General features: G+C 46.9%; 4 protein-coding genes and 1 pseudogene across 4 annotated transcripts; 2 read left to right on the top strand and 3 right to left on the bottom strand.

The window, feature by feature from the left end:
- Positions 1 to 1,965: 1,965 nt before the first annotated feature.
- On the bottom strand, positions 1,966 to 3,754 carry LOC123138040 (glycine-rich cell wall structural protein 1). Its single transcript, XM_044557955.1, has 4 exons — positions 3,510 to 3,754; positions 3,250 to 3,392; positions 2,548 to 3,163; positions 1,966 to 2,413 (listed from the first exon to the last, which is right to left on the bottom strand). Exons 1-4 carry the CDS (start codon positions 3,580 to 3,582, stop codon positions 2,283 to 2,285), a joined length of 963 nt encoding a protein of 320 aa, XP_044413890.1. The 5' UTR covers positions 3,583 to 3,754; the 3' UTR covers positions 1,966 to 2,282.
- Positions 3,755 to 8,067: 4,313 nt separating this feature from the next.
- On the top strand, positions 8,068 to 10,488 carry LOC123186804 (protein SOSEKI 5-like; annotated as a pseudogene).
- A 277-nt stretch (positions 10,489 to 10,765) lies between these two features.
- LOC123052873 (60S ribosomal protein L29-1) lies at positions 10,766 to 12,124 on the top strand. Its single transcript, XM_044476232.1, has 3 exons — positions 10,766 to 10,890; positions 10,999 to 11,124; positions 11,843 to 12,124. Exons 2-3 carry the CDS (start codon positions 11,023 to 11,025, stop codon positions 11,921 to 11,923), a joined length of 183 nt encoding a protein of 60 aa, XP_044332167.1. The 5' UTR covers positions 10,766 to 10,890; positions 10,999 to 11,022; the 3' UTR covers positions 11,924 to 12,124.
- A 2,159-nt stretch (positions 12,125 to 14,283) lies between these two features.
- Positions 14,284 to 14,885, bottom strand: LOC123137969 (metallothionein-like protein 1). The gene is made up of 2 exons (XM_044557885.1): positions 14,785 to 14,885; positions 14,284 to 14,700 (listed from the first exon to the last, which is right to left on the bottom strand). The coding sequence occupies exons 1-2, from the start codon at positions 14,835 to 14,837 to the stop codon at positions 14,529 to 14,531; spliced, it is 225 nt and encodes a 74-aa protein (XP_044413820.1). The 5' UTR covers positions 14,838 to 14,885; the 3' UTR covers positions 14,284 to 14,528.
- A 2,065-nt stretch (positions 14,886 to 16,950) lies between these two features.
- On the bottom strand, positions 16,951 to 17,546 carry LOC123137902 (metallothionein-like protein 1). The gene is made up of 2 exons (XM_044557826.1): positions 17,438 to 17,546; positions 16,951 to 17,347 (listed from the first exon to the last, which is right to left on the bottom strand). Exons 1-2 carry the CDS (start codon positions 17,488 to 17,490, stop codon positions 17,176 to 17,178), a joined length of 225 nt encoding a protein of 74 aa, XP_044413761.1. The 5' UTR covers positions 17,491 to 17,546; the 3' UTR covers positions 16,951 to 17,175.
- Positions 17,547 to 23,592: the final 6,046 nt, after the last annotated feature.

Raw genomic sequence — 23,592 nt, 5'->3', positions numbered from 1 at the left:
CTTTGATTGCCTTTTCATCTATGCATTGGAAGTGCATGGATAGGCAGAATGTGTTGTTCTCCACCCTGGCCCTGGGCGTGCTCTTGGTCTCATCCACCAGTCTCATAGACCTGGCACCGAAACCAAAAAGAAAACGAAAATAACGGAGAGATCAGTACATGCACCATTGGTAAGTTCCTCATGGCTCAATTAATAAAAAAAACCTGAGGCTGAGTGGCCGTATCTTTGATTAAGGAGCATGACATGGAGGCCACGTAGTTGTGGATCACTCGTGTTAGGGCGTTGGCGATTTCCATTTGCCGCACCCGCACGGATCACGCTTCGGTCTCCTAGACTTGGAAGTTGTTTTGGTTCTGCTTGCTCGTAGTCAGGGGCATGCGGGCCTCTTCGTTTGTTGCTACTGCGTCAGTGTGGTTTAAACTCTGTTATGATGTCAGTTTCGCCGAGTGGCCGGGATTTGACCTTGTGTTGTTGGTTTGAACTCTGGTTGGTGCCGTTTGGGCTTTATATCTATATAAATCTGGGCATATGCCTTTCATAAAAAAACGATATCTGTGATTGTGCACCTGTGGCTTCAATCAATGTCTACTTTTGTTGCCGTTCGTCGATCTCCTGATTATCACCTAAAGTAGGATGGCAATGCCCACTGATCATTTGTGATCCCGTAGCATAGCACAAGCATCGTAGAGCAACTTTAGCAGATCCCGCATCCTGCCTCGACTCGTAAAATAACCGTTAAAATGCAGATCGGGGCAAAAAAATCTGCCCGATCAGACCCCGCATCCCGCCCCGGCCCGTAAAATTTTTTGGGGGGCGCGGCAAAATCCCGACCCCAACTCGGGAAAACGCGGGTCTCTCCCTCGCAGCTGCGTTGCCCTGCATATAAGTGGAAGCGGTTGGTGGGGGGCATTTCACCTCACGCTTTCCCCACCAACCACCTCTCCTCTCCCCCCTCGCGCCACTACCGGCCGCCGCCCAAGATTTCGGCGAAAGCAGCCGGCAGGAGCACGCCGGAAGGCCGCCACGCGCACGAGGCCTCCCCTCCCTTCCCCCTTGCGCGGCCGGCCGCCGGATTTGCAGATATGCGGCACTTCATCGCAGATCGTCGGATTTGGCTTTTTCCGGCCGCCGATTGCTGCCCCAAGCGATGGAGTGGTCGGGAAGCCTCTCCTGCAGCCCAGGCAAGGGTGCATCGCCGCATGCAGGTACCGGTTCGTCCGCTCGCTGCCGTCGAAGGTTTGCGGGCAAGGATTCGTCTGACCGTCCACCGGGCTCGACGCTCGCGCAACATTTTTGTGGCTTGCCGATGCCGCTCATAGAGTGCGACGACTGCACGCGGAAAGTGTTGCGGCTCACTTCGGGCATGCCGAAGCACCTCGGATGGGTGTTCTTCAAATGCGAAAACGACGGGGTACGTGCACTTGCGGTAGCTCATTTCATAGCTCATTGTTTAGTTCAATTGCGATAGCTCACTTCGAGCTTGCTTATTCTTTTGTGTAGGACGATGGATGCTTATTTTGGTTTTGGGAAGGCCAATACATTGATTTGTTGATAGAAAGAAACTTAATAGATGTTAGTGCACTTCTTAGTACAATCGAAGGCAATGATGCGGTTGCATGTGCAACTAGAGGGGAAGCAACGTCTACTTCTTTCGAATCAAAGATGAAGAAAGAAGAATGCAAAATCAAGAATCCGCAGATCAACAATGAATGCATGAAGAAAATATTAGTCCAACTTGTGAGAGCAGTTATGGAAATTGGAAATCTTCTAAAATGCATACTTGTGGTTCTTGTTTTCTTTGGTTTTGCTATTCTAGCAAAGATTTGGTAATGTCTTTCCATTATGCAGGCTCTGCAACTGTGGCCCGTCCGCGCCGGCCCACAAAGGCGTTTTTGCGTGAACTGCAAACACGTTTTGCGGGCCGGGAGGATGCAGAGTCTGCTAGAGTTGCTCTTACGAGTATCATGAAGAAAATATTACGATGGAGGTGCCACCCAGTTGGATCATCTGGACAAAACTGATCCGAGCTATAGGAGTGATCAAGCACAACCAGGCCAATAACATCTTTTTTTTTTTGAACAAAAGCCATCAACATAAGGAGGCTGAAAACAACACGTGCAAAGACATCATTCATCAAGACGAGGGAATCAGGCGTTGCGGTTACATATAAGATCATCCAGCCTTGCTCACTGACGGTGATAAAATCAACACTCTAGTATGTCATCCGGAGAAGAAACGAGATCACAGCCGCTGCAGCGTGCCCGTCGCCGTTGCTGTCAGACCTAGAAGAGCACCAGCCATGCGCCGGCCCAGATCGCCAGCACGGCGGAGGAGCAGCCGCCCTTGAGGCTGAGAGTGGGCCCGTCCGCGCCGCTGGTCGGCTGGCTTTGGTTGCTCACCGCCACGTGCGAGCCTGCAAGCGCACGTCCGTTCACGCAAAAATGTTACTACACTGAATATTTCGTCGCGTGTTGCAGCGTTCCAATAGTCTCTCGATCTCGAAGGAAATGTTGAAATTTTGCTCCGGGGATTAGGTGTTGGTCTTACCTGCATTGGGTGAAACGCTTGTGATGTTGCCGCTGCCGATGGCACCGGTGGCAGCGCCGCCGTTGGTAGTGTCGTTGCCGCCTCCAGCCCCGCCGCTAGTTCCGCCGGCACCTCCGCCCGCGGCCCCGCCGATGGTGTTCGTAGTGCCACTGGCACCTCCACCGCTGGCACCGGACGCGCCACCGCCTCCGCCGGCGGCACCGCCCATGCTGTTAGGAATGCCACCGGCAGCCCCGCCTCCAACTCCCCCACTGGCACCGCCAGCGTTACCAGCCGGCCCGCCTCCCATTCCACCGCCGGCAGCACCACCGCCAGCGTTACCAGCCGGCCCGCCTCCCATTCCACCTCCGGGAGCACCGCCGGCTCCTCCTGGGCCGTTGACGTTGCCGCAGGACATCTGGAAGACGGCCTGGACGCCCTGCATGAGGCCGGGGTTGTAGCTGACGAAGTTGCCGAAGATGGCGTTGACGCAGCTCATCATCATGGTCACGTGCCCGAAGCACGGCGGGCTGCACATGATCGCCGTCGCCGCGCCGCCCGGAGCAGGCGGCGGCATGCTCGCGCCGGTGCCGCTGCTGGCGTTGATGCCCATCGCCTGCAGGCACCCGGTGAGCACCTGCCATGCACGCAACATTTGTTACCCATTAGCCGGCCGCTGATGCCCCTGACTACGAGTAAGTGCAGACGAGAGGCTATTATTACTGGTCTGTTGTCAAAGCAGAGAGCGGCTTGCGCCACGATCTGGACCGAGTCCTGCGTCCCTGGTACTACTGCGCCGATGCCCGACCCCCCTCCGCCTCCTGCTCCTGCTCCTGCTCCGGCACCGCCGCCACCTCCTCCCTGCCCTGCATTGTTGAAACCAGAGGAGAACCAGATTAGTAACGTGGTTCTGACAGTAAACCATGGTACGGGTCATGAACAGACAAAGTGAAGCAGCCAGAGTAGAGCTCAACTTTACTTACCTCTGCAACAGGAGAAGGCAACACAGAGCAGCACGGCTGTGAAGCACAAGTGTACCAGCTTGAAGGAAGCCATGGCAACAAGAGATCTTCTTAGCTCTCGCAGCCTGTTGCTTCTAGCCTGCACTTCCTATCTGTGCAGATTATTGGTTTAAGCTTATGAGATGCTTAAACAACTGTGGCCTGGGATGTTACTTGCTCTATTCCAGGGATCCATGATCGATGCTATATATGGGCCTGTGAGCTGCGACTGCATGGCCCAGTGCCATATAAAAATGATGGTCTGTGCCAGTCAGGTGCCGGTGTTTGGTATACAAGAACCAGCTACTCTTCACTTGTTCCATGGACTTGTGTTGCCTGAGGACGTCTGCATAAATCACACCTAAACTTCTCTCAAAAAAAAATCACACCTAAACTTCTCTCAGAAAAATAAGATCACACCTAAACTGGCATCGGGGTGTAGTTCCGACCTAGTTCTGTTGACTATGCCAGACCTAGTTCTGTACCTTGATGCCTCAGTTCAGGGCTTCCGATGGATGAGGAATGGTAAGCGTGTTTTTACTTCTTACCAAGATTCACAAGTTTTCACCAGTTCTGTTCGTGGTGTGGGCAGTGCAGATACGATACGCACACATGGCACCTGCATTGGTCTGAAAAATGGACGGGGCGGGAGTAATCTTTATGCATTGTTCACGTACGCGTCAGGTAGGCGCGGAGAGGAGAATGGCAATTGTCAAAATGCTTGATGCGCCAAGTAGGCAGCAATGGCAATGGTCAGTTTTCAAATGATTATGCGGAAACCCCACTGTGCCAGTCGCATGGAAACAATCTGAGACATTCAAGTGAACCACAAATTTTCGGAAAAAGAGGGGTAGCAGGAGCTCTACAGCATTTCATAATCCGAGAGATTCAGGCAGACCTAAAAAATAGAGCGTCTATTGCACGCGTTGTAATCTGGTCGTCCTGTACTTAGGTGTTCGGCCACGTAGTCATATGGTTATGTTGGCCTATCATTTCAGGGTCTGCTGTGTCAGAGGGCTATCTCATCACATTGTATCGTTCCGCTGTATAACTTGGAGTTGTTGCTTTAGAGCATCTCCAATAGGCGCCGGTTGCGCCGCGCGTAAAAAACACATATGCCGCGCGCGCATTGTCTGGTTTGACGCGGCGCGCAGCGCTGGCTCCAGCAGCCGCGCTAAAATGCAGCGCGCGGGCGCCGCTCCAACAACGCGCAAAAATGCAGCGTGCGCGACGCACACAAACAATATATGCATTCAAAAACAAAAGCAAAAAAATCAAAAACAAACAAAAATAAATAGTTCAATTTCGTTTATTACAACTCAAACAAACAGTTTATCGTTCAATACAACAAATAGTGCAATTAAACACAACAAATAGTTCAACAATACAATAACAAACGCACAAATCATTATGCTCTTTGTCGTCCATTCCATGTCCACCACTCCTCAATGAGATCCTTCTGAAGATCATTATGCGCTGCGGGACGTCGAATGGCATGATAGGAGGCAACAAAAAGGGCCACCCTTTCAGCCCTCCGTCGCACTCGCACCGGATGTCCCAAGAGCTCGTACTGAAAGTAGTCTACATCTTGGCCACGCTCCTTCTCGATGATCATGTTGTGCATGATCACACAAGCGTGCATTATGTATCAAAGCATCTTCTGATCCCAAAATCTAGCCGGTCCTCTCAAAATAGCAAATTGGGCTTGCAAAATCTCAAAAGCTCTCTCCACATCTTTTCTAGCCGCCGTCTGAGCATTGTGGAAATCAAGATTTTTCTTACCTTCTGGCTTTTTCAACGGCTTGACAAAGGTTTGCCATTTTGGATAGATGCCATCCGCTAGATAATAGCCATAGTTGTATGTACGGCCATTTGCTACAAACTGCACCGATGGCAACTCCCCATTTGCAATCTTACTCATCAGTGGTGACCGGTTGACAACATTGATGTCATTCAAAGATCCAGGCATTCCAAAGAATGCATGCCAAATCCAAGTCTCTTGATCGGCCACCGGTCCAAGGATTATAGTGGAACCCTTTTTTTTGGCCGTGAAATTGCCCATGCCATGCCTTTGGACAATTCTTCCAACTCCAATGCATGCAATCTATTGAGCCAAGCATGCCAGGAAAGCCGCGAGCTTTGTTCATCGCCAAAAGCCGTGCGACGTCTTCAGCGGTGGGAGATCTCATACTCCTCGCCAAACACTTGCACAATTCCGACTGCGAAGCGCTTGACACACATGATAGCTTGGCTCTCACCCATAGCCAAGTGATCATCAACTAGATCAGCCGGTATACCGTATGCCAACATACGCAAAAGCGGCTGTCACCTTCTGAAAGGTGCTATGCCCGAGCTCTCCGGTGGCATTCCTCCTTTACTGAAAAAAGCGGTCATGGCTCGCTAGTTTCTCTGCATTGCGCCTGAACAACTCGGTGCTCATCCTAAACCGGCGACGAAAATACGACTCAGGGTATGTGGGATTCTCCGCAAAATAATGCCTGATCAATCTGTTGTGGGCATCGATCCTATCCCTCCAAAAATTTTGCCGACCCATAACCGAACCACCGTGTTTCGGTTTTTTATTAATATGCATAGCTAGGATCATTGCAAGATCCTCCTCCTCTTCCATATCAAATTCTGCTTCGGAAGAATCATACGACGAACTCATCTACAATATTGAATACTATGCTATAAATAAAAAACTACAATCAACATGCACGAAATTCATGACTTTTGAGCGATACATATCTTCTAGGCGTTTTGTCGAATACCTAGCGGGCGCCGAGCGGCAGCGAGCGCGCGGGCGCTGTTCGTCGGCGTGCCAGCACGCGCTCGGGGCGGCGGGCCTAGAGGGGGGCCGGAGAAAGCGCGCGCGGGGCGGGGATAGGCCGGGGAAGCGCCGGAACGGTCGCCGGGTGGCGCGGTGGGCGGCGGCGGCGCGGCTGAAGGAGGGTGGGAGGTGCGAGCGAGTGCGCGAGAGTCCAGCGCGTGGGAGCGGGCGCAGCAAATAAGCGGCGCGCGATTGCGTTTCGGCCCGCGCGCTGGACTACGTATGCCGCGCGCCCGCTGGAGCAGCTCTTCCGGTTGCGCGCGCGCTAAAAGAGAGGATTTTGCGGCCCGGCGCTAGTTTGGCGTGCTTGTTGGAGATGCTCTTATATATGTAAAGCGGGGCGATAGCCTGTTTCGAACTGAATCTCGGTTAAATTTCACCGGACTTGGTAAAGTTCAGGGGACCAAAATAGTCGATTACTTGGCCTCGAGATCTTTTGACGACGCACAACAAAAACTGATTCATCCGTTCTATACTGCGCGCCAATTTAAAAGTCGCAGTCGCAGTCGAGTACAGCCTGCTCCTCTTTTGCGCGTGCATTGCATGCAGAACGCCAGAAGTCCAGAAGTGGCTATGCTACGTAGCTCGACCGCGTGTCGTTGAGCTCACTCTTGACCGGCTTGCAAACCGTGCGTGATCGAGGGAGGGAGGGAGGTTGGTACATGTCAAGTAGCCGACCTGCTTTAGTTTCTCGAAATTGCCTGCTTGCGTGCGATGAGCGCACATGCCGATCACCTAACAGTTAACCATTTGCAGATCCATCACATTTTTCTTAGTATCTGAGACCTATGCATGGCTAATGAGCCCTGGGTCGTACCTTCTTCTCCGGCCGCCGGTGATCCCGAATCCAAGCCGTGCTAGCTACCGGTCCGTACGAACGGCAGTTAACCCTAACCAGTACGCTTACTATTAGTAGTTTTTTCTCCTAAGCACGCCAAGTCGAGCTTACCTAAACTTATGACCAAGACGATCCAAAGGTTAGGGTGAGAGTGGTGTGGTGTGGTCTTCTGGAACACGCATGGCAGTGCACTTTTAGGTGCGAAATTGATTTGAACCTGGGGCCTTGGCTGGTTGCCTACCTACATGTTGAGCTCCACCTCCACATGTGCGTACCTGTTCTGTTCGTGGAGAAAAAACTCGATCGCGAGGTACTCTGGGCAACAGTGCCGGTGACGCTCGACGAAGTGTGGATGACCGGGCCATGGATCTGCATGCCTCGTGAGAGCAGCTACAGCCGGCCGTTTCAAACCCGTCTCAAACGTCCGGACGGACCGACCAGTCACAAAACTTTGATTCGGACGGGCGTCTCAAATGCCAAGGCTGATCCGGCACCCCTCATATCCAGCCTAAATATGGGACGGATATGAGGATGCCCAGACGCGTCCACCACATTAAACCCGACAGCCCGACCCCACCTGAAAATACACCAAATCCATCAACCTATCGGATCCATTTGTTCTCTCTTCTCTTCTTCTTCCTCCTCGACGTTTGTCTCGCTGCTTCGCCGCGCCGCGCACTCTGCAGCCGTTCCTGGCCTTTGCGCCGCCACCTCTGACAGAGCAGTCCTCTCTCCCGTCCTCGTCGTCGTGGACGTCGTTGCCAGCCCCCAGACGTCACGGTACGTCCCGCAACTCTCTGGCTCCGCCTTGTGCGCTATGTGTTCGACACATTGCCTGACCGGATTTTTTTTGTGATTTTCTATGGAAAGTGATGAATTTCGATGCTTCGTCGGACGAGGAGTATGGACCGACGGAGCTTGATAAAATTATTCAAGATGAGTTATTCGATTACTCGAATTCAGACGAAGAAGTGGACATGAGCATGCAAGAGGTAATGGACCCGCAAGGGGAGCATATTCTTAACTTCAAGGGCTCAATCAAAGGTAGAATAGTGATCAATAGGGATAGGGTGTTTGGAGCACGACTATTGCAAAAGGATTAGTTTGCTCTGAACCCAACTTTTTCAGATGATTCATGGTTTCGTCGCCGTTTTCGCATGCGGAGAGCATTGTTCTTGCGCATTATGGAGGGAATGAAGGCATACGATGACTACTTCAAGCTCAAAAGGGATTGCTACGGCTGATTTTCTTTCTCTTCTACGCAGACGTGCACGACGGCTCTGAGGATGCTTGCACTTGATACTGCCGCAGACGCCGTTGGTGAGATGGTCAGGATGGGGGAGAGCACATGCCTGAAGACTACTATCAAGTTTTCCTTCGTCGTCGTGCGGGTGTTTGGAGCAGAGTATCCGAAAGAACCAAATGCGCAGTACACAAGGTTGTTGGCTATTGAAGAAGCCAGATGATTCACGTTAGTGTAGTAAGCGTGCTTGTCAATTTTCATGCGAAATGGGATAGCAGTGCTTCACGATAAAAAAACAAAATTAAGTGTATCATCTGAAGGTAACATTTGTCATTTAACATATCTTTTTTTTCATAGGTCAACATGCTTAAGCTTTCGCCCTGAAAAATTGTAGGTAGCAGTTGGGTGTGATAATGAACACATATATATTTTTTCAATTTTTTTGACCTTATCAAGATACATTTTTAGTGCGCGGGGGCATATACTCCCTAGAGCCAAAAGCAATATCCGATCAACTCCAAGCTTTATAAGTAGAAATAGAAAATATTGGTCAAATGTAACAACGACGATAATGTCGTGTTGTTTCCTTCAGGAAGGTTTTGCTTGGAGAATCATTCTCATGATCCTACTGTTGTTACGGGTGATTGTGGTGTTCGACGTCGATCGTCATTGCTCATATTTTTCTTCCATTTTTCAATAATTTAGTTGTATTATCCTTGATGTTTTGAATTGCTTTTGATGTCTGTTATCGTGGAAGCGGGTATAATAAATATCATATTTATATTAATATATTCTCTTTTTGAGAAAAACAGAGAGATAGGTGCCTAATTTTTTTGAGGGATTTTTTTGAGATTTTTTTAGGGATAGATGCCTAATTTACTCACTCTATGAGCGTCCCTGCCAAAACAAAGCCCCATTTTACCAAGAAAGAAGTATCGTTTTCCCCCTGAAATCTTTTCTGATGGATCAATTTCCTCCTTAACTTTAATATCGGATCAATCAGCCCGTCAAATCTTTAAAACCGGATCAAATTCCTCCCAAGGTGGTTTTGGACTTGATTTTGAGTGGTTTAGACCCATACCGTGCTCTTCTCGCTGACTGACTAGGCTGACCGTGCTCCAAGGCGCCGGCATGGCGGACGCCTACTCCTGGTCCTCCAAGCGGAGTTACAAGACCGACTACGTCTGGCACGACCTCACCACCGACGACCCCGTGCACCCCGCCAACGGCGTCGAGTACGTGCTCATGGGCCCCAAGCTGCTCCACCTCCTCCCTGTACTTGATTTTGCGCGACATCTCCGCCGACGCATCCTCGTCCTCCTTCACCTCCAGCTGCCAGGCCGGGAACGAGAAGAAGATGCCTACAGCGGCCATTAGCAGGGCCCACGACCGGCGCAACAAATGGAGCTCCTTCGACCTCGGCCAGTACGTGGTGGCAGCCGCGCGCATCGGCACCGGGCCGGACACGGCCATGCAGACCGGCGAGAAACAAGGCCGGCACCGGGACCTCGAGCCATCTCCGCCGCAACACACTACGACGAGCTCGGAGCCGACGAGATCTCGCCGCCGTCGTCATCCAGCAGGCCCGACACGCTGGAGACGCTCATCGAGAATGACGCTCGTGTGGCCGCCGCCTCGAACACCGTCGCCACTTGGCGGGATGAAGAGGATGCGGGCTTGGCGCAACAGGGCGTGATCGCGGGCGGCCAGATGCGCGCGTCGGCGGTGCTGATGCGGCTCATCTCCTGCAGCAGCCAGGCGGGACGCCGGTCCGGGCGGTGCGAGGCGCACAAAGCGTTTCCCGCGCGAGCGGTCAGACCTGAGCAGCAGCACGCGAACGGCTTCACGGGAAGCATCGGGAGTCGTCGTATGCATCGAGCGGGAGTACTTCAGCTGCAGCCCGATGGAGACCAAGAAGACGACGAGCTGGGCGCGTGCACTGAAACGGTCATCTCCATCCAACTGTTGCGACGCGAAGTGCACGGTCAACCCAAGAAAAATGCACGGTATGGGTCAAAACCACTCAAAATCAAGTATGAAACCACTTTAGGGGGTGACTGATCTGGTTTTAGATATTTGAGGGGGTGATTGATCCGGTATTAGAGTTGAGGGGGAAATTGGTCCATTAGAAAGGATTTCAGGGGGAAAAACGACACTTCTTTCTTTTACCAACGGTTGCACAGGCCATCCTGAGAAGTTAGCCCACATTTAGCAGTGTTACGGCTGGATAGCCCATGCAAAGAAGTTGGGCCACATTGACTGGTAGGATGGGCCTTTAATGGAATCTTCAATCCGTAAGCGGCCCGTGGGTCTGGAATGGGCGGGGTTCCAGCCCATCCATAAGCGGGCTAGGGCAAACCAGCCCTTCGTCTATATAAAACCAGGCATCGAGGTCACGCCATCTCCCGAAACCCTAGCCCTTCTTCCGCCGCCGCCGAACCCCAGCGCACCGGTGAGAAACTCTCATCCCCTCCCTTCTTCTCCGTCTCGTCGCTTCACGTCTCATCCGAGCGCATCATCTGAATTGATAGCCGTTTCTCGTTCCTCTTGTGGTTGGCAGGAGCCGCAGCAGAAGGGATCGGAGATGGCCAAGTCGAAGAACCACACGGCGCACAACCAGTCGTACAAGGCGCACAGGAACGGCATCAAGAAGCCCAAGCGCCAGCGCCAGGCCTCCACCAAGGGGGTACGTTCATCCTGCTTAGCAAGCAGCCCCTAGATCCCGAGCTTGTCTCTGTTCTGTTTTCCCCTACTTTCTGGTTCAGATTTGCTGTTCATGTCGTGGATAAGTGTTTGCAGTGCATCCTTCAATCTGGGTTAGTTAGTTTCTTTCCTGCAATTATCTGTAATCATGCTAGAAACGTGAACCTGTCGTGGACAAATTGGAGTACGACCCTGAAATATGAGGTAGCATTGTTCGATTCTAGTGCACGGGACAGATAGGTTGTTCAAATCTGTTGTTACATTAGATAATTGTTGTGGTCAATAGTTGGCGCTATGTCAAAATGGGTCATTTATTTCTGGATGAAACTGTATTATGTGCAAGAATCTAGGCCCTTTGTTCTAGTTTTCTCCTGTAGATTAGTTATTATTCCGTAGGTATGATGTGAACTATAACTGCAGTGCCCTATCATGCTGCAATTGAGAGTGTACTCTAGGATTTGGTTTTTGAATTGGTATGTTAAGTGATGACATTGGTGTCTGAAAATACTCAGCTTGTGATAGAGCAGTTCTTGATGTCTCGTGTATGTCTGTTACCCGCATCTTATTTCTATTGGACTTTCTATTCCTAACCCTGTGTGGTAGGGATCTAATGCAAGGCTTGGGAGTTTAGCCTGTGAAATATTTGTGATTTCTGTTTGTCTACGCCTACTGATATATGCCTCTTTATTGTTTCCTTTTAGATGGACCCGAAGTTCCTGAGGAACCTGAGGTACTCAAGGAAGCACAACGTCAAGGCTGGTGAGGGAGAGGTTGAGAAGTAAGATGGACGAGTTTCTGGTGGTCGATATGTCTCATGTATCGCTAGGATCTACTGTTTTGAACTTAATCCAGTGTTCTGTATGACCAAAGAATATCTATGTCGTTACCTAAGTTTTGTCATGCTGCTGGATTGGAAATGATATTTGCAGCTTTATGAGAATTTCTTTATCTATAAAATGTGTCTTTGCATGCATTGTTCTTCATTGAACAGTCTATTTGGTGTGGTTTGTTCATCAGTGATCTATACTTGATTGGAATCTAACATGTATTGTGGTACACTGGCATATTCCTGTGAGCTCCCGTTATGCTGACCGATGAGGTTCAAAACATGATAACAACAGTGGCCCAGATGATCAAATCCACGGCAAGCAAGTGGTTGATTATCATTTGACTAATAGTAGTAGATCACACCTATTTAGCACTGTAAGATTTAAGATTCACATTTCAACCAAATGCACATGGCTCATCAAGTTTCCAGTTCATGTTGAAGTTCACCAGGGGTGCGCCAATTTTAGTGCTGAGTTGCTCTTGTTGTCGTACCGACCCTACTCTCTATTTTCACTTAAGATGAACCATTACAAGAACACATGTGCGTGCAAACCACACCACAATCATGCATGCTTAGCACCAGTTGATCGCTTGCGCCGGTCGGTCTCAATATTACCACAAGCGCACCGATCGCTTGCATCTTAGCAGTTGCACTTGCAGCTGGCACAGCGGCTGCAGGCATGGCCAGCCACACCGCACTTGGCGGCCTCCTTGAGACGGCCACGGTGGCGCTGCTCTACTCTGGAAGTCAGGGTGCATCTTGCTGCAACAAAAAAAAATCAGCATGGGGAACTCTCCTGAAACAACTATTAGTAATTTGCAAGACAGAACAGAGATATCCAAGCATATTTGCACAAGGAACTCCAATGTAAATTTCCGATGATTAAATAAAGTTTTGCGATTTCGAAATTTTATCCTTGCAAGTATTGAAGTTCCGAAATGAACTTCCGTTTTCAAAGAAGAAAAATATGCTTAATAAATCACCAATAATGGTGAGTGTTCTTGACGTGGGTCCTTATGATTTCTGTATAAACTAATGTATGTTTGGGGCGTTTACGATGTCATTGGTGCTTTCTTCTAAAACAACGATGCGTGGTACGCATTATCTTAACGCTCCCCTTCGTTATAAGAAATAACGAGTAATTAGATGCGTGTTCAACTCGCAAAAAGAAAGACATGTGCTCAAAGAAACTAATGCAAGCAAGACCTAATACGAAAACAACATTTAATTTATTTTATGTCGGTTGACTTCAACAACAGCTAGCCTGCCGGCCAGAAATGTGCCTTCTTTGCTTTTTTACCCTTGCCATGGCTTTCTTTCGCTTAAGGCCTTATTACCATCACTGCTTATTCTCAATGAAACTACACTCTATCTTCCTAAATGTATGATGTTTTGACAGTTCAATTTTGAACTTACATTTAGAAACAAAGGTAGTAGTTTTCAGAAAAGGAAGCATTTTATTGCGTATTACACAAATGGGGAAATAATAACTTATTGGGTCTCAAAGTAGCTTTCAGATGCAGAGGCATTTTACGCAGTATCCCGCCTTACTCTTGCTTCTTGTCATTATTACTCTTGCTTCTTGTCATTATTTCAGCAACTCTCTCAATTGAACAGACCGAACTGCAACCCGCAAAAAAAAAAAAAAACCCAGACCTAACTGCATGTGTCTATTCTATCTACAACTCCTACCTCTCTACATGTTTCCTTCTTAACTAAGAATTGTTTTTCCATCTACTAGTGTTAAGATATTGTATTGACCAGGACCATGCATTAGAGATACCTAGCTCCATGTTTAGTCATATGTTCGTTTTCCAACAGAACCATCCATGAGAAATACACCGCTCCATGTTCAGAAATTGCATTGACCAGTACTTGTCTACTTGGTATCTGATTATGTCCTTTTGGATCGTTGGTTTGTTAGGACTTGAATATGTGCTGCGAGAGTCTTAATGATTCAAAGATTTTTTATGGAAACTTTTGAGGATTGGAATTCTTAGTAACATTGCTAAGTACTCCCTCCGTCCGAAAATACTTGTCATCAAAATGGATAAAAAAAGATTTATCTAGAACTAATATACATCTAGATACATCCTCTTTTATTCATTTTGATGAGAAGTATTTCCGGACGGAGGAAGTATGTTGTTTGGTTTGTAGAAATATATTCCTTTGCACTGTATTTTTACAGAAATATATCACCAGTTCATCACATACAATGGGAGTAGAGGAGGGGGTACAACATTGAAATATGTTCCTAGCGGGTTTGACCGAGGGATGCTTTAAGCACCGTTTCTAGCTAACAATGCACACTTTGCACGAACCTGTTTTGTATATTCACTTCAGTTCAGATGGACTATTACAAACTACAAAGACCCACACATATAGGCTCGCGCACACAAACACAAAGCAGTAGCAATAGTTTCACAAGTTACATGAGCACAGGGGCGCCAAGAGCAAACCACACCACAACATTAACCAGGCGGTCGGCGCCGGTTTCATTATTCACACACCCGATGATACACGACACAATCACCACATACAAATCGACTGCTTGCATCTTAGCAGTTGCAAGGGTTGCACTTGCAGCTGGCACCGCAGCTGCAGCCGTGGCCGGTCTCACCGGACTCGGCGGCCTCCTCGAACTGCACCTTCACGGGCCCGACGCCGAGGACGACGACGGTGGCCTGCATAGTGGTGGTGCTCTTCCCCTCCAAATCAGGGTACATCTTGCTGCAACATTCAAATCAAAAAAATCAGCGCAAGAAATACTGAGTTAGCAACCCACTCTAGTTTGGAAGAGAGAAGTATGCATACCCGCAGTTGCAGTTTGAACCACAGCCGCAGCTTGATCCACAGCTGCAAGACATCCTTAGTTTTGCTGTAAGTTTTGTCGAAGATGGAAGAGGAATATGTGATTTGAGATGGTGAGCAATGAGCAATGCATAGGCTCTCCCCGTGCACCAGTATTTATAGGCCAACTAGTGTGATTGAAAGGACGTTTGTTGCATGTCAAGGTGCTATACAACGGCTTCCTAGAATGAGTCTTTAGGAACTTTGGTCCATCTAATATAAATTTCTAACGATTGAATAAAACTTCGCAATTTGATAATTTTATCCTTGCAAGTATTCAAATTACTGAATGAACTTCTATTTTCAAAGAACAAAACATGCTGAATAAATCACCAATAATTGTGAGTGTTCTTGACGTGGGTCCTGACGATTCCCGAATAATTTTCTGTACATTTGGGTGCGTTTATGGTGTTATAGTTGCTTTCTTCTAAAGCGGCGATGCGTGGTATGGGTCATCCTAACGCTCTCCTTCTTTATAAGAAATAACGAGTATTTAGATGCGTGTCCAAAGAAGCTATGTACGTTAGCTGCTAAATTAATGCAAGCGATACTTAATAAGAAAATACTAACATTTTAATTCATTTTATATTGATTGACTTCAACAACAGCTAGGCTGCCGGCCAGAAATGTGCCTTCTTTGTTTTTTACCGTTACCATCACTTTTTTATAACCCTTACGGCCTTGTTACCATCACTGCTTATTCTCAGTGGAACTAGTTTGTAGAAAAAGAAACATTTTGTTGCGTATCAATTTGCGCAAATGGGAAAATAGCAACTTATTTGTCTGAAAGTAGCTTTCAGATAAAGAAGCATTTTACTCGCTATCCTGCCTTATTCTTTCTTCTTGTCATTCTTTTAGTAACTCTAGGTTGAACAGATTGAACTCCAGTGTCTATCCTATTTACATTTCCTACCTCTCTACATGTTTCCCTCTTAACTAAGAAGTGTTTTCCATCTATTAGTGTTCTTTTTAGAAAGAAAACACTAATAGATGGAAGAAGTGTTTATTACATCTATTACTATCAAGAAATTGTATTGACTAGGAGCATGCATTAGAGATACCTAGCTCCATGTTTAGTCATATGTTTGTTTTCTCGCAGAACCGTCCATGAGAAATACATCACACAACCATGTTTAGAAATTGTATTAGTGGCGACTTCAAAATAAATAAAAAATTGGCCGGTACTTGTATACTTGGTATCTGATTTGGTTCGTTAGGACTTGACTGTGCTGCCAAGAGGGTCTTAATGATGCAAATGATTTTCGTCGATATTTTAGAGGATTGGAATTCTTAGTACATGATTCCTATCTCTACCTGTTGGGATAGTCATCAACATTCCTTTTACTGAATAATGAACTAATGCTCAAGATGCATGGCTAAAGGTGAATCATAGTTAGCCAACATTCTCAAATCATACTCCAATGCGGCATAGCCTCCAAAGTGGACAAGCTGTTTTTCATCGTGACACTGCTAAATAAGCATGCTCGTCATGGAAGAAGGCCAAAACTGATCACAAGCATACATATCCAACACTTCTAAGAAAACATATTGCTGCTAGTAATTTCATTAGTATAACAATTACTCCTATAATGTAAGAACCCATCCAGGCGAGACGTTCCTAGCGGGCTTGACCGAGGGAAGCTTAAGCACCGCCTGAGGGATGATTAGGCAACCAAACATCGGGAGTTTGCATCTAGCAGGGCTGGTTATGGTCAATCCATGTAACCAAATACGCTATAAGTAAATGAACTATGAGCTGCTTGTCTAGCTAATAAGCTACTCCCTCTTTATTTCAATCCCTCTGCAGATGGAAGTTTCCAGTTTTTTTAGCGTTTTCCTTTATGTTCATTGTAGAGAAATATAGTGACACCTGCATTAGGAAAGAATATGTTTATCTCTATCTTTACTATCTTACAAATAAGAGTCGGTATATGGTTTTAAATTTCAGTTTCAGAAAATTTTCAGCACATACCAAAATTCAAAAATTATGTGAAAAAATTCGAAAATATTTGAATTCCTTTGTCTGAAATATTTTGATCGAAAGGTAAGTATTTCGGTGTCTACTAAAATTATTGAAATTTAGTGGAATTCACCGAAATCTCAATGGAAGTGAAAATCATCGGTAAGACGTGGTTAACTCACACTTTGCGCGAACCTGTTTTGTATATTCACCCCAGTTCAGATGGACCATTACAAAGACACACGCACATAGGCTCGCGCACACAAACACAAAGCGGTAGCAATAGTTTCACAATTCACACCACAACACTAACAAGACGGCCAGCGCCGGTTTCATTATTCACATACCCGATGACACACGGCACAATCACCACAGACGCATCGACCGCTTGCATCTTAGCAGTTGCAAGGGTTGCACTTGCAGCTGGCGCCGCAGCTGCAGCCGTGGGCGGCCTCACCGGACTCGGCGGCCTCCTCGAACTGCACCTTCGCGGGCCCGATGCCGAGGACGACGGCGGTGGCCTGCACGATGGCACCGCTCTTCTCCTCTAAGTCAGGGTACATCTTGCTGCAACCGGCGAATCAAAATAATCAGCACAAGAAATTACTCAGTAGCAACCCACTCTAGTTTGCAAGAGAGAGAAGTATGCATGCATACCCACAATTGCAGTTTGAGCCGCAGCCGCAGCTTGATCCACAGCTGCAAGACATCCTTAGTTCTGTTGTAAGTTTTGTTGAAGATGGAAGAGGAATAAGTGATTTGAGATGGTGAGCAATGAGCAATGCATAGGCTCTCTCTATGCACCAGTATTTATAGGCGAACTAGTGTGATTGAAAGGACGTTTGTTGCGTGTCACGGTGCTATACAAAGGCTTCCTAGAACGAGTCTTTAGGAGATTTGGTCAATCTAATATGAATTTCTAACGATTGAATAAAACGTTGCGATTTGATAATTTTATCCTTGCAAGTATTCAATTTGACGTACAGAAAAATATTCAATTTGATGAATGAAAACTTCTATTTTCAAAGAACAAAACATGTTGAATAAATTGCCAACAATTGTGAGTGTTCCTGACATGGGTCCTAATGATTCCTGAATAATTTTCTATACGTTTGGGGGCATTTATGGTGTTATTGTTGCTTTTCTTCTAAAGCGATGACACGTGGTATGTATCATCCTAACGCTCTCCTTCTTTATAAGAAATAACAAGTATTTAGATGCGTGTTCAAAGAAGCTATGTGTTGTTAACTGCTAAATTAATGCAAGCAAGACCTAATAAGAAAATACTAACATTTTAATTCATTTTGTATCGATTGACTTCAACAACAGCTAGGCTGCCGGCCAGAAATGTGCCTTCTTTGTTTTTTACCCTTATCATTACTTTTTTATATAACCCTTACAACCTTATTACCATCACTGTTTATTCTCAGTGGAACAAGTTTTTAGAAAATAAAGTATTTTATTATCTCAAAGTAGCCTTCAGATAAGAAGCATTTTGCTGACTCACTCTTGCTTCTTGTCATTATTTCAGTAACTCTTTTTCTGAACGCATTTTGCTGACTCACTCTTACTTCTTGTCATTATTTCAGTAACTCTTTTTCTGAACACAGAACGCATATGCTTATACTGTGCACATACACTCATCCTTATATATGAACACACATGCATACCCTACCCCGATGAGCACCTCTAAGAGACTGAGCCAGCACATCATCTTGGGATTGACGAAGTCATCGCATACGTCTTTATAGTCGACGGGAACGTCTCCTCCCACTGAATGCACGTCGTAGAAAGGCCTGAAACAAATCCAGAAAAATGCGAGCACCGGTGTCAAGTCTAGTGGTCTACCCCGCCACCCCGTTGGTCATACCGCCAACCATCCTCCACAACGTCAACAAGCTTGAAAGAGCCTTCCTATGGTCCGGCTCGGAAAAGACATCGGGGGCCAAATGCAAAGTGAACTGGGAGAAAGTTTGCCGGCCTCTTTCGTACGGAGGCCTTGGGGTCCTGAACACCTCCAAGTTTACGAGGGCTCTCCGGTTACGATGGCCGTGGTATGAATGGAAAGAGCCCAACAAGATGTGGGTGGGGATGGGAAACCCATGTGATGCGGAGGACCTCAATTTTTTCTATGCCTCAACCACCATCACCGTTTGTAACGGCGCGAGGACACCCTTTTGGGACTCTCCTTGGCTCCTTGGGCGTTCGCCAAAAGACATTGCCCCTCTCATCTTCGAAGCCTCCAACAGAAAATGTTGGAAGGTCAGGGAGGCCCTCAAGCACAACGCATGGATCCTCAAGATCAAAACCCCCACCAACGTAACCGCCGAGCACATCACACAGTTCTTCACTCTTTGGATGCTTCTTAATGAGGTCCACCTTGACGAGCTCACCGAGGATGAAATCATTTGGAAGCATACGAGCAATGGGCAGTACTCGGCGACTTCCGCATACAGAGCACAATTCCTAGGGATGGTCCTGTCGCCCATGGACAGGATGGTTTGGAAGGTTTGGGCACCTCCAAAAGTAATTTTTTTTGCTTGGCTAGCTCTTCAAGATAGAATCTGGACGGCGGATAGATTGGCAAAGCGAGGATGGCCAAATTGTGATGTTTGCCCTCTCTGCAAGAGAGTGCAAGAGTGCGGGCCCCATCTCTTCTTCAAGTGCCGCTACACCCGGCGCCTTTGGTCTCTGGTCATTGGGAAATTCCCCATGCTCGGGCTCGAAACTTCCGCTTGGCCTTTGTTTGAAACGGTTGAAGACTGGTGGGCAAGCACTTGCGTCGAAGGAATACCAGATCGTCAAGCCAAGGCCTCCATCACCATGCTAGTCTCTTGGACAATTTGGAACGAGCGGAACGCAAGGGTTTTTAAGCATAAGAGTGCCCCACCGCCAATCTTGCTTTCGTCCATCTCTACCGAGGCAAACCTTTGGGTCATCGCCGGAGCTAAGAAATTAGGGTCTTTTATTGCACGCGAGTAATCTGCATGTGGTGTATTTCGGTGGCTTGTAACAAACTCTATTCTCTCTTATTTAATGGATGAGGCAAAGCTTTTGCCTCCGTTTCAAAAAAAAAAGACTTAAACCCTAGTGGGCTGGTGATACCACTGTGCTTCTAAACATCCAACCATAGGTTGGTTCGCGTTTCAATAACTCTTGGTTGAACACGCACAAGTGCGTGTGTCTATCCAATTTACAATTCCTACCTCCCTACATGTTTCCTTCTTAAGAAGTGTTTTTCCATCTATTAGTGTTAAGAAATTGATGAGGACATCTCTTCTATTGTTACACCCACCGCGACTCCTACATCAGTTATTCCACCTGGTCCTATTACTAGAGCGCGAGCGAGACAAATAAATGGCCAGGTACTATCGCTCCTTTGTACATATGATTTAGCTAACGAGAATATGATATTACACTCATGTTCTGATTTAATTATACTCAGAAACCAAGGGATCAAACAATCAATTGAAGAGGAGCCTTTAAACCAAATGGAACAACACTCTTTGCGTGCATGCTCTCAACCGTCCTTGCATGCATGCACACACCGCACCATCCATCCCATCCATCGTGCATGCCATGGTACAGGAAGCAGACGCCACAAGACCCAAGCCAATTGATTTTTGTTGCATGGACCAAGAGACACCACGTTTTGGGCCATGGTGGGCCAACACGATTTGACTACTTCCTACGTGCAGCACTCGGTCGCCGTACGGACCGGTGTCCGATCAGCCCCAGGCGGCATCTGCTTTAATAAATAGCTAGGTTAAGTTAGGGTTTAGACTCGGGTTTTATTGTATTGTCTAGCCATCGCTACAATTCGCATCTACGAGACGTGTAGGACTACCGCCTTGTCAGATCCACAGTGGAACCCCAACTTTTCATCTAGTTCGTGTGCTCAGTTTATTATCCGCAATTTCAGTTGCAATTCACCTTTGTTCTTGCCGGTTCTTCGGTTGCTTGCAGGAACTTGAACCTCGTTGTTCAGGTTGATCGTGCCTACGGCAAGGTCAATAACCATTGGAGATTGGTTTAGCGATTGTCGAGGCGTATCATCGGGTACGGTATAGCCGGATCGTCAAGGTCAAAATCCACCAAATCGATAATTATCCCCACTCTCATCGAAAGATCGGGCCGCCGTCACATCAAGTGGTATCAGTTTTCAGGTTGATCGGTGAGAGATTTACAACTTTATTAGATTAGTTATTTTCTGTCCTATAAACCCACAAAAAAAAGACAAAAAAAATAGATTAGTTCATCCTTTACACCTACCTTTTTCGCCTTTAGCAATTTTTGTATCTAGTATTTGTGTAGTTGAATTGTTGGTTGCATTCATCCTAGAATTAGTGCTGGTTTAGATTAGTCGGAGAGCAAATCATCTACTAGATCAATCTGTTTTTGTCCACCCACATAATCCGTGCCGCAACGCTACTTTCCAATCTGAAGAAAATTCCAAAAAAAAAAATAGGCAGGTGTTGATTACGATCGCTCTCCACATTACCGCACTCAGCGTTACGCGAACGACCAGACGCACAGTTATCTCTGTCTGACGCTGTGCGTGCTTGCCATCTACCAGGTTTTGCGTTACGCGAGGCACCAGACATCTCACATGTTTTGTCTGTCACCACGCGCCACCCGAAAAATCTCCGCCGGCTGACTAGTACTGGCTAATCTCAACTCCAAATCACATCTAGCTAGCTTTTATAGTCTTCTTTCCTTGCTATAGCACTCGGCCAAGGCACTTTTGTTTCTTCTTTTGGCCAATTTGTGTACGTGCCATCTTGGGTATACTCGCTAGTAACTGGCTTGAAAAAAAAAGAAAAAAAGTGGAAAAAAGAGAAAAATAAGAAAAAGAAAAAGTTGCAAAACATCAGGCCGGCTAGCATCTTTTGGGCATTATTTTCCTTCTGTCCAGGACTTATTCTTTATCATCCCAGTGACACTGTTTGGACATTTGTCTTTTCTTTGTTGCTGTACACTTACTTGTACTTCACTTATATCTAGCTAATTAGAGTTGTCTCAAATTTTTCATCGGTTCCCACTCACGTGACTCAGTATCTAGGCTTAGATTGTTTTCTCTCTTACTAGTCGACCGCCAACACTAGTTAGGAGTTTGAGCAATTATTCAGCTTGCATTACTTTTTGCTTAATTGTGCCACATATTGTGAGTTGAGGAAACCTTCACCAAGCTCCACTTCCTATATCGTATCTTGTTCGGTCCCTTGGTAATCGCTATATCAATCTTTTGATCACTTTTGACATCGCCAACGGCCGACAACCACTGCAGCACGGTAAGAACTGGTAAGAGCTTGGTAATTGCTCGAGAGTTGAGAGACATTTTCCACCGCCTCACTATAGTTACTGTAGGAGCAATATACTTGTGATTTTGTTCTTGTTCCGTCCTAACCATGGCAGGTGACGAAGACAACATGAAAGCCACGATGGCACGCCTTGAGGAGGATGTGCATGCATACACTGAGCGGTTCACATCGTTCAAGGGCGCACTTGATAAGCGTCTCAAGTCGATCGAGGATAGCAATGATACGTTCACCCAAACACTTGCATCTATTATGAAACGTCTTGATGCCCAGGATGCCCCTCTAGGTGCCGCCTCCACTTCCGCTCCGCATCTTCCAGCCACCAACACAGGTCTGCAACGAGCTCGTCGGGTACTCCCAGGAGACCCGGGGCACCCTCTTTCATACACCGATGCCGTCGACCAGCCCCGTCCTTGCAACGCCAACTCGATAGCCGACGACATCCAAGATGACAACTATGATGGTGATTCTGAGGATCCTGATGCAGTTAATGATAACAATGATCGTGATCATCGTCGACTATGCAATAATCTATAAGGTATGGGACGACACCAGCGTCCTCAGGTACGTGGCCATGACGATTCTTTGGGTAGAATTAAATTTGTCATGCCTCCTTTTGATGGGAAATATGATCCAGATGTTTATCTTGACTGGGAATTACTAGTTGATCAAAAATTTGCTTGCCATGATTTTCCTGATGATAAAAGAGTTAGGGCTGCAACCAGTGAGTTTAGTGATTTTGCTTCTGTTTGGTGGAGAGCACATTGTCGTAACATCCTAATAATATTCCTGCCACTTGGGAAGCTTTGAAATTAGTAATGCGTCACCGTTTTGTTCCTGGATATTATGAACGTGACTTTCTAAATAAACTACAACGCTTGAACCAAGGATCTAAATATGTGGAAGACTATTATCAAGAATTGCAAATGGGCATGTTACGTTGTGGTTTAGTTGAGACTGAGGAAGCCTCTATGGCTAGGTTCTTGGGTGGATTGAATAGAGAAATTTATGACATACTTGCTTATAAAGATTATCATTCAATGACCCGTTTATTCCATCTTGCTATACATGCTGAACATGAAGTGCAGGGTCGTTCCAGACTGCGTCCTAATTTTTCTGCAGGTCGTACTTCCACATGGGCATCGCGCACTCCTGCTGCCCCGTCCACTCGCACCTCTACAACAGCACCTGCAACCTCTCGACTGGGGCCTTCTTCATCAACTTCAGCATCACACACTTCGGCACCACTGAAAAGTACTACACAAATTCCAACAAAAAGTTCATCGTCATCGTCCGCTTCCTCCAAAAGAACAAAGGATATCCAATGCCACACTTGTAAGGGATTTGGCCATGTCATGAAGGAGTGTCCTAATAAGCGTGTATTGATCATTCGTGAAGATGGCGAGTACGACTCTGCTAGTGATTTTGATAAAGACACATATGCCTTGCTTGCTACACATGAAGACGATGACACAAGACCGGAGCAAGAGGAAG

Source organism: Triticum aestivum, chromosome 1A (assembly GCF_018294505.1).
Source record: "Triticum aestivum cultivar Chinese Spring chromosome 1A, IWGSC CS RefSeq v2.1, whole genome shotgun sequence".
NCBI classification, from domain to species: Eukaryota; Viridiplantae; Streptophyta; class Magnoliopsida; order Poales; family Poaceae; genus Triticum; species Triticum aestivum.
This window is presented reverse-complemented; position numbering and strand designations above follow the sequence as displayed.

Excerpts from the sequence above, each read along its gene's own strand:
- LOC123138040 (XM_044557955.1), bottom strand. The coding sequence starts at position 3,582 with ATGGCTTCCTTCAAGCTGGTACACTTGTGCTTCACAGCCGTGCTGCTC. Across the intron at positions 3,393-3,509 it reads TGCCTTCTCCTGTTGCAGAG|GGCAGGGAGGAGGTGGCGGC; the intron begins GTAAGTAAAGTT and ends TCAACAATGCAG. Across the intron at positions 2,414-2,547 it reads AAGCGTTTCACCCAATGCAG|GCTCGCACGTGGCGGTGAGC; the intron begins GTAAGACCAACA and ends GTGCGCTTGCAG.
- LOC123052873 (XM_044476232.1), top strand. The coding sequence starts at position 11,023 with ATGGCCAAGTCGAAGAACCACACGGCGCACAACCAGTCGTACAAGGCG. Across the intron at positions 11,125-11,842 it reads GCCAGGCCTCCACCAAGGGG|ATGGACCCGAAGTTCCTGAG; the intron begins GTACGTTCATCC and ends GTTTCCTTTTAG.
- LOC123137969 (XM_044557885.1), bottom strand. The coding sequence starts at position 14,837 with ATGTCTTGCAGCTGTGGATCAAGCTGCGGCTGTGGTTCAAACTGCAAC. Across the intron at positions 14,701-14,784 it reads GGTTCAAACTGCAACTGCGG|CAAGATGTACCCTGATTTGG; the intron begins GTATGCATACTT and ends TGAATGTTGCAG.
- LOC123137902 (XM_044557826.1), bottom strand. The coding sequence starts at position 17,490 with ATGTCTTGCAGCTGTGGATCAAGCTGCGGCTGCGGCTCAAACTGCAAT. Across the intron at positions 17,348-17,437 it reads GGCTCAAACTGCAATTGTGG|CAAGATGTACCCTGACTTAG; the intron begins GTATGCATGCAT and ends CGCCGGTTGCAG.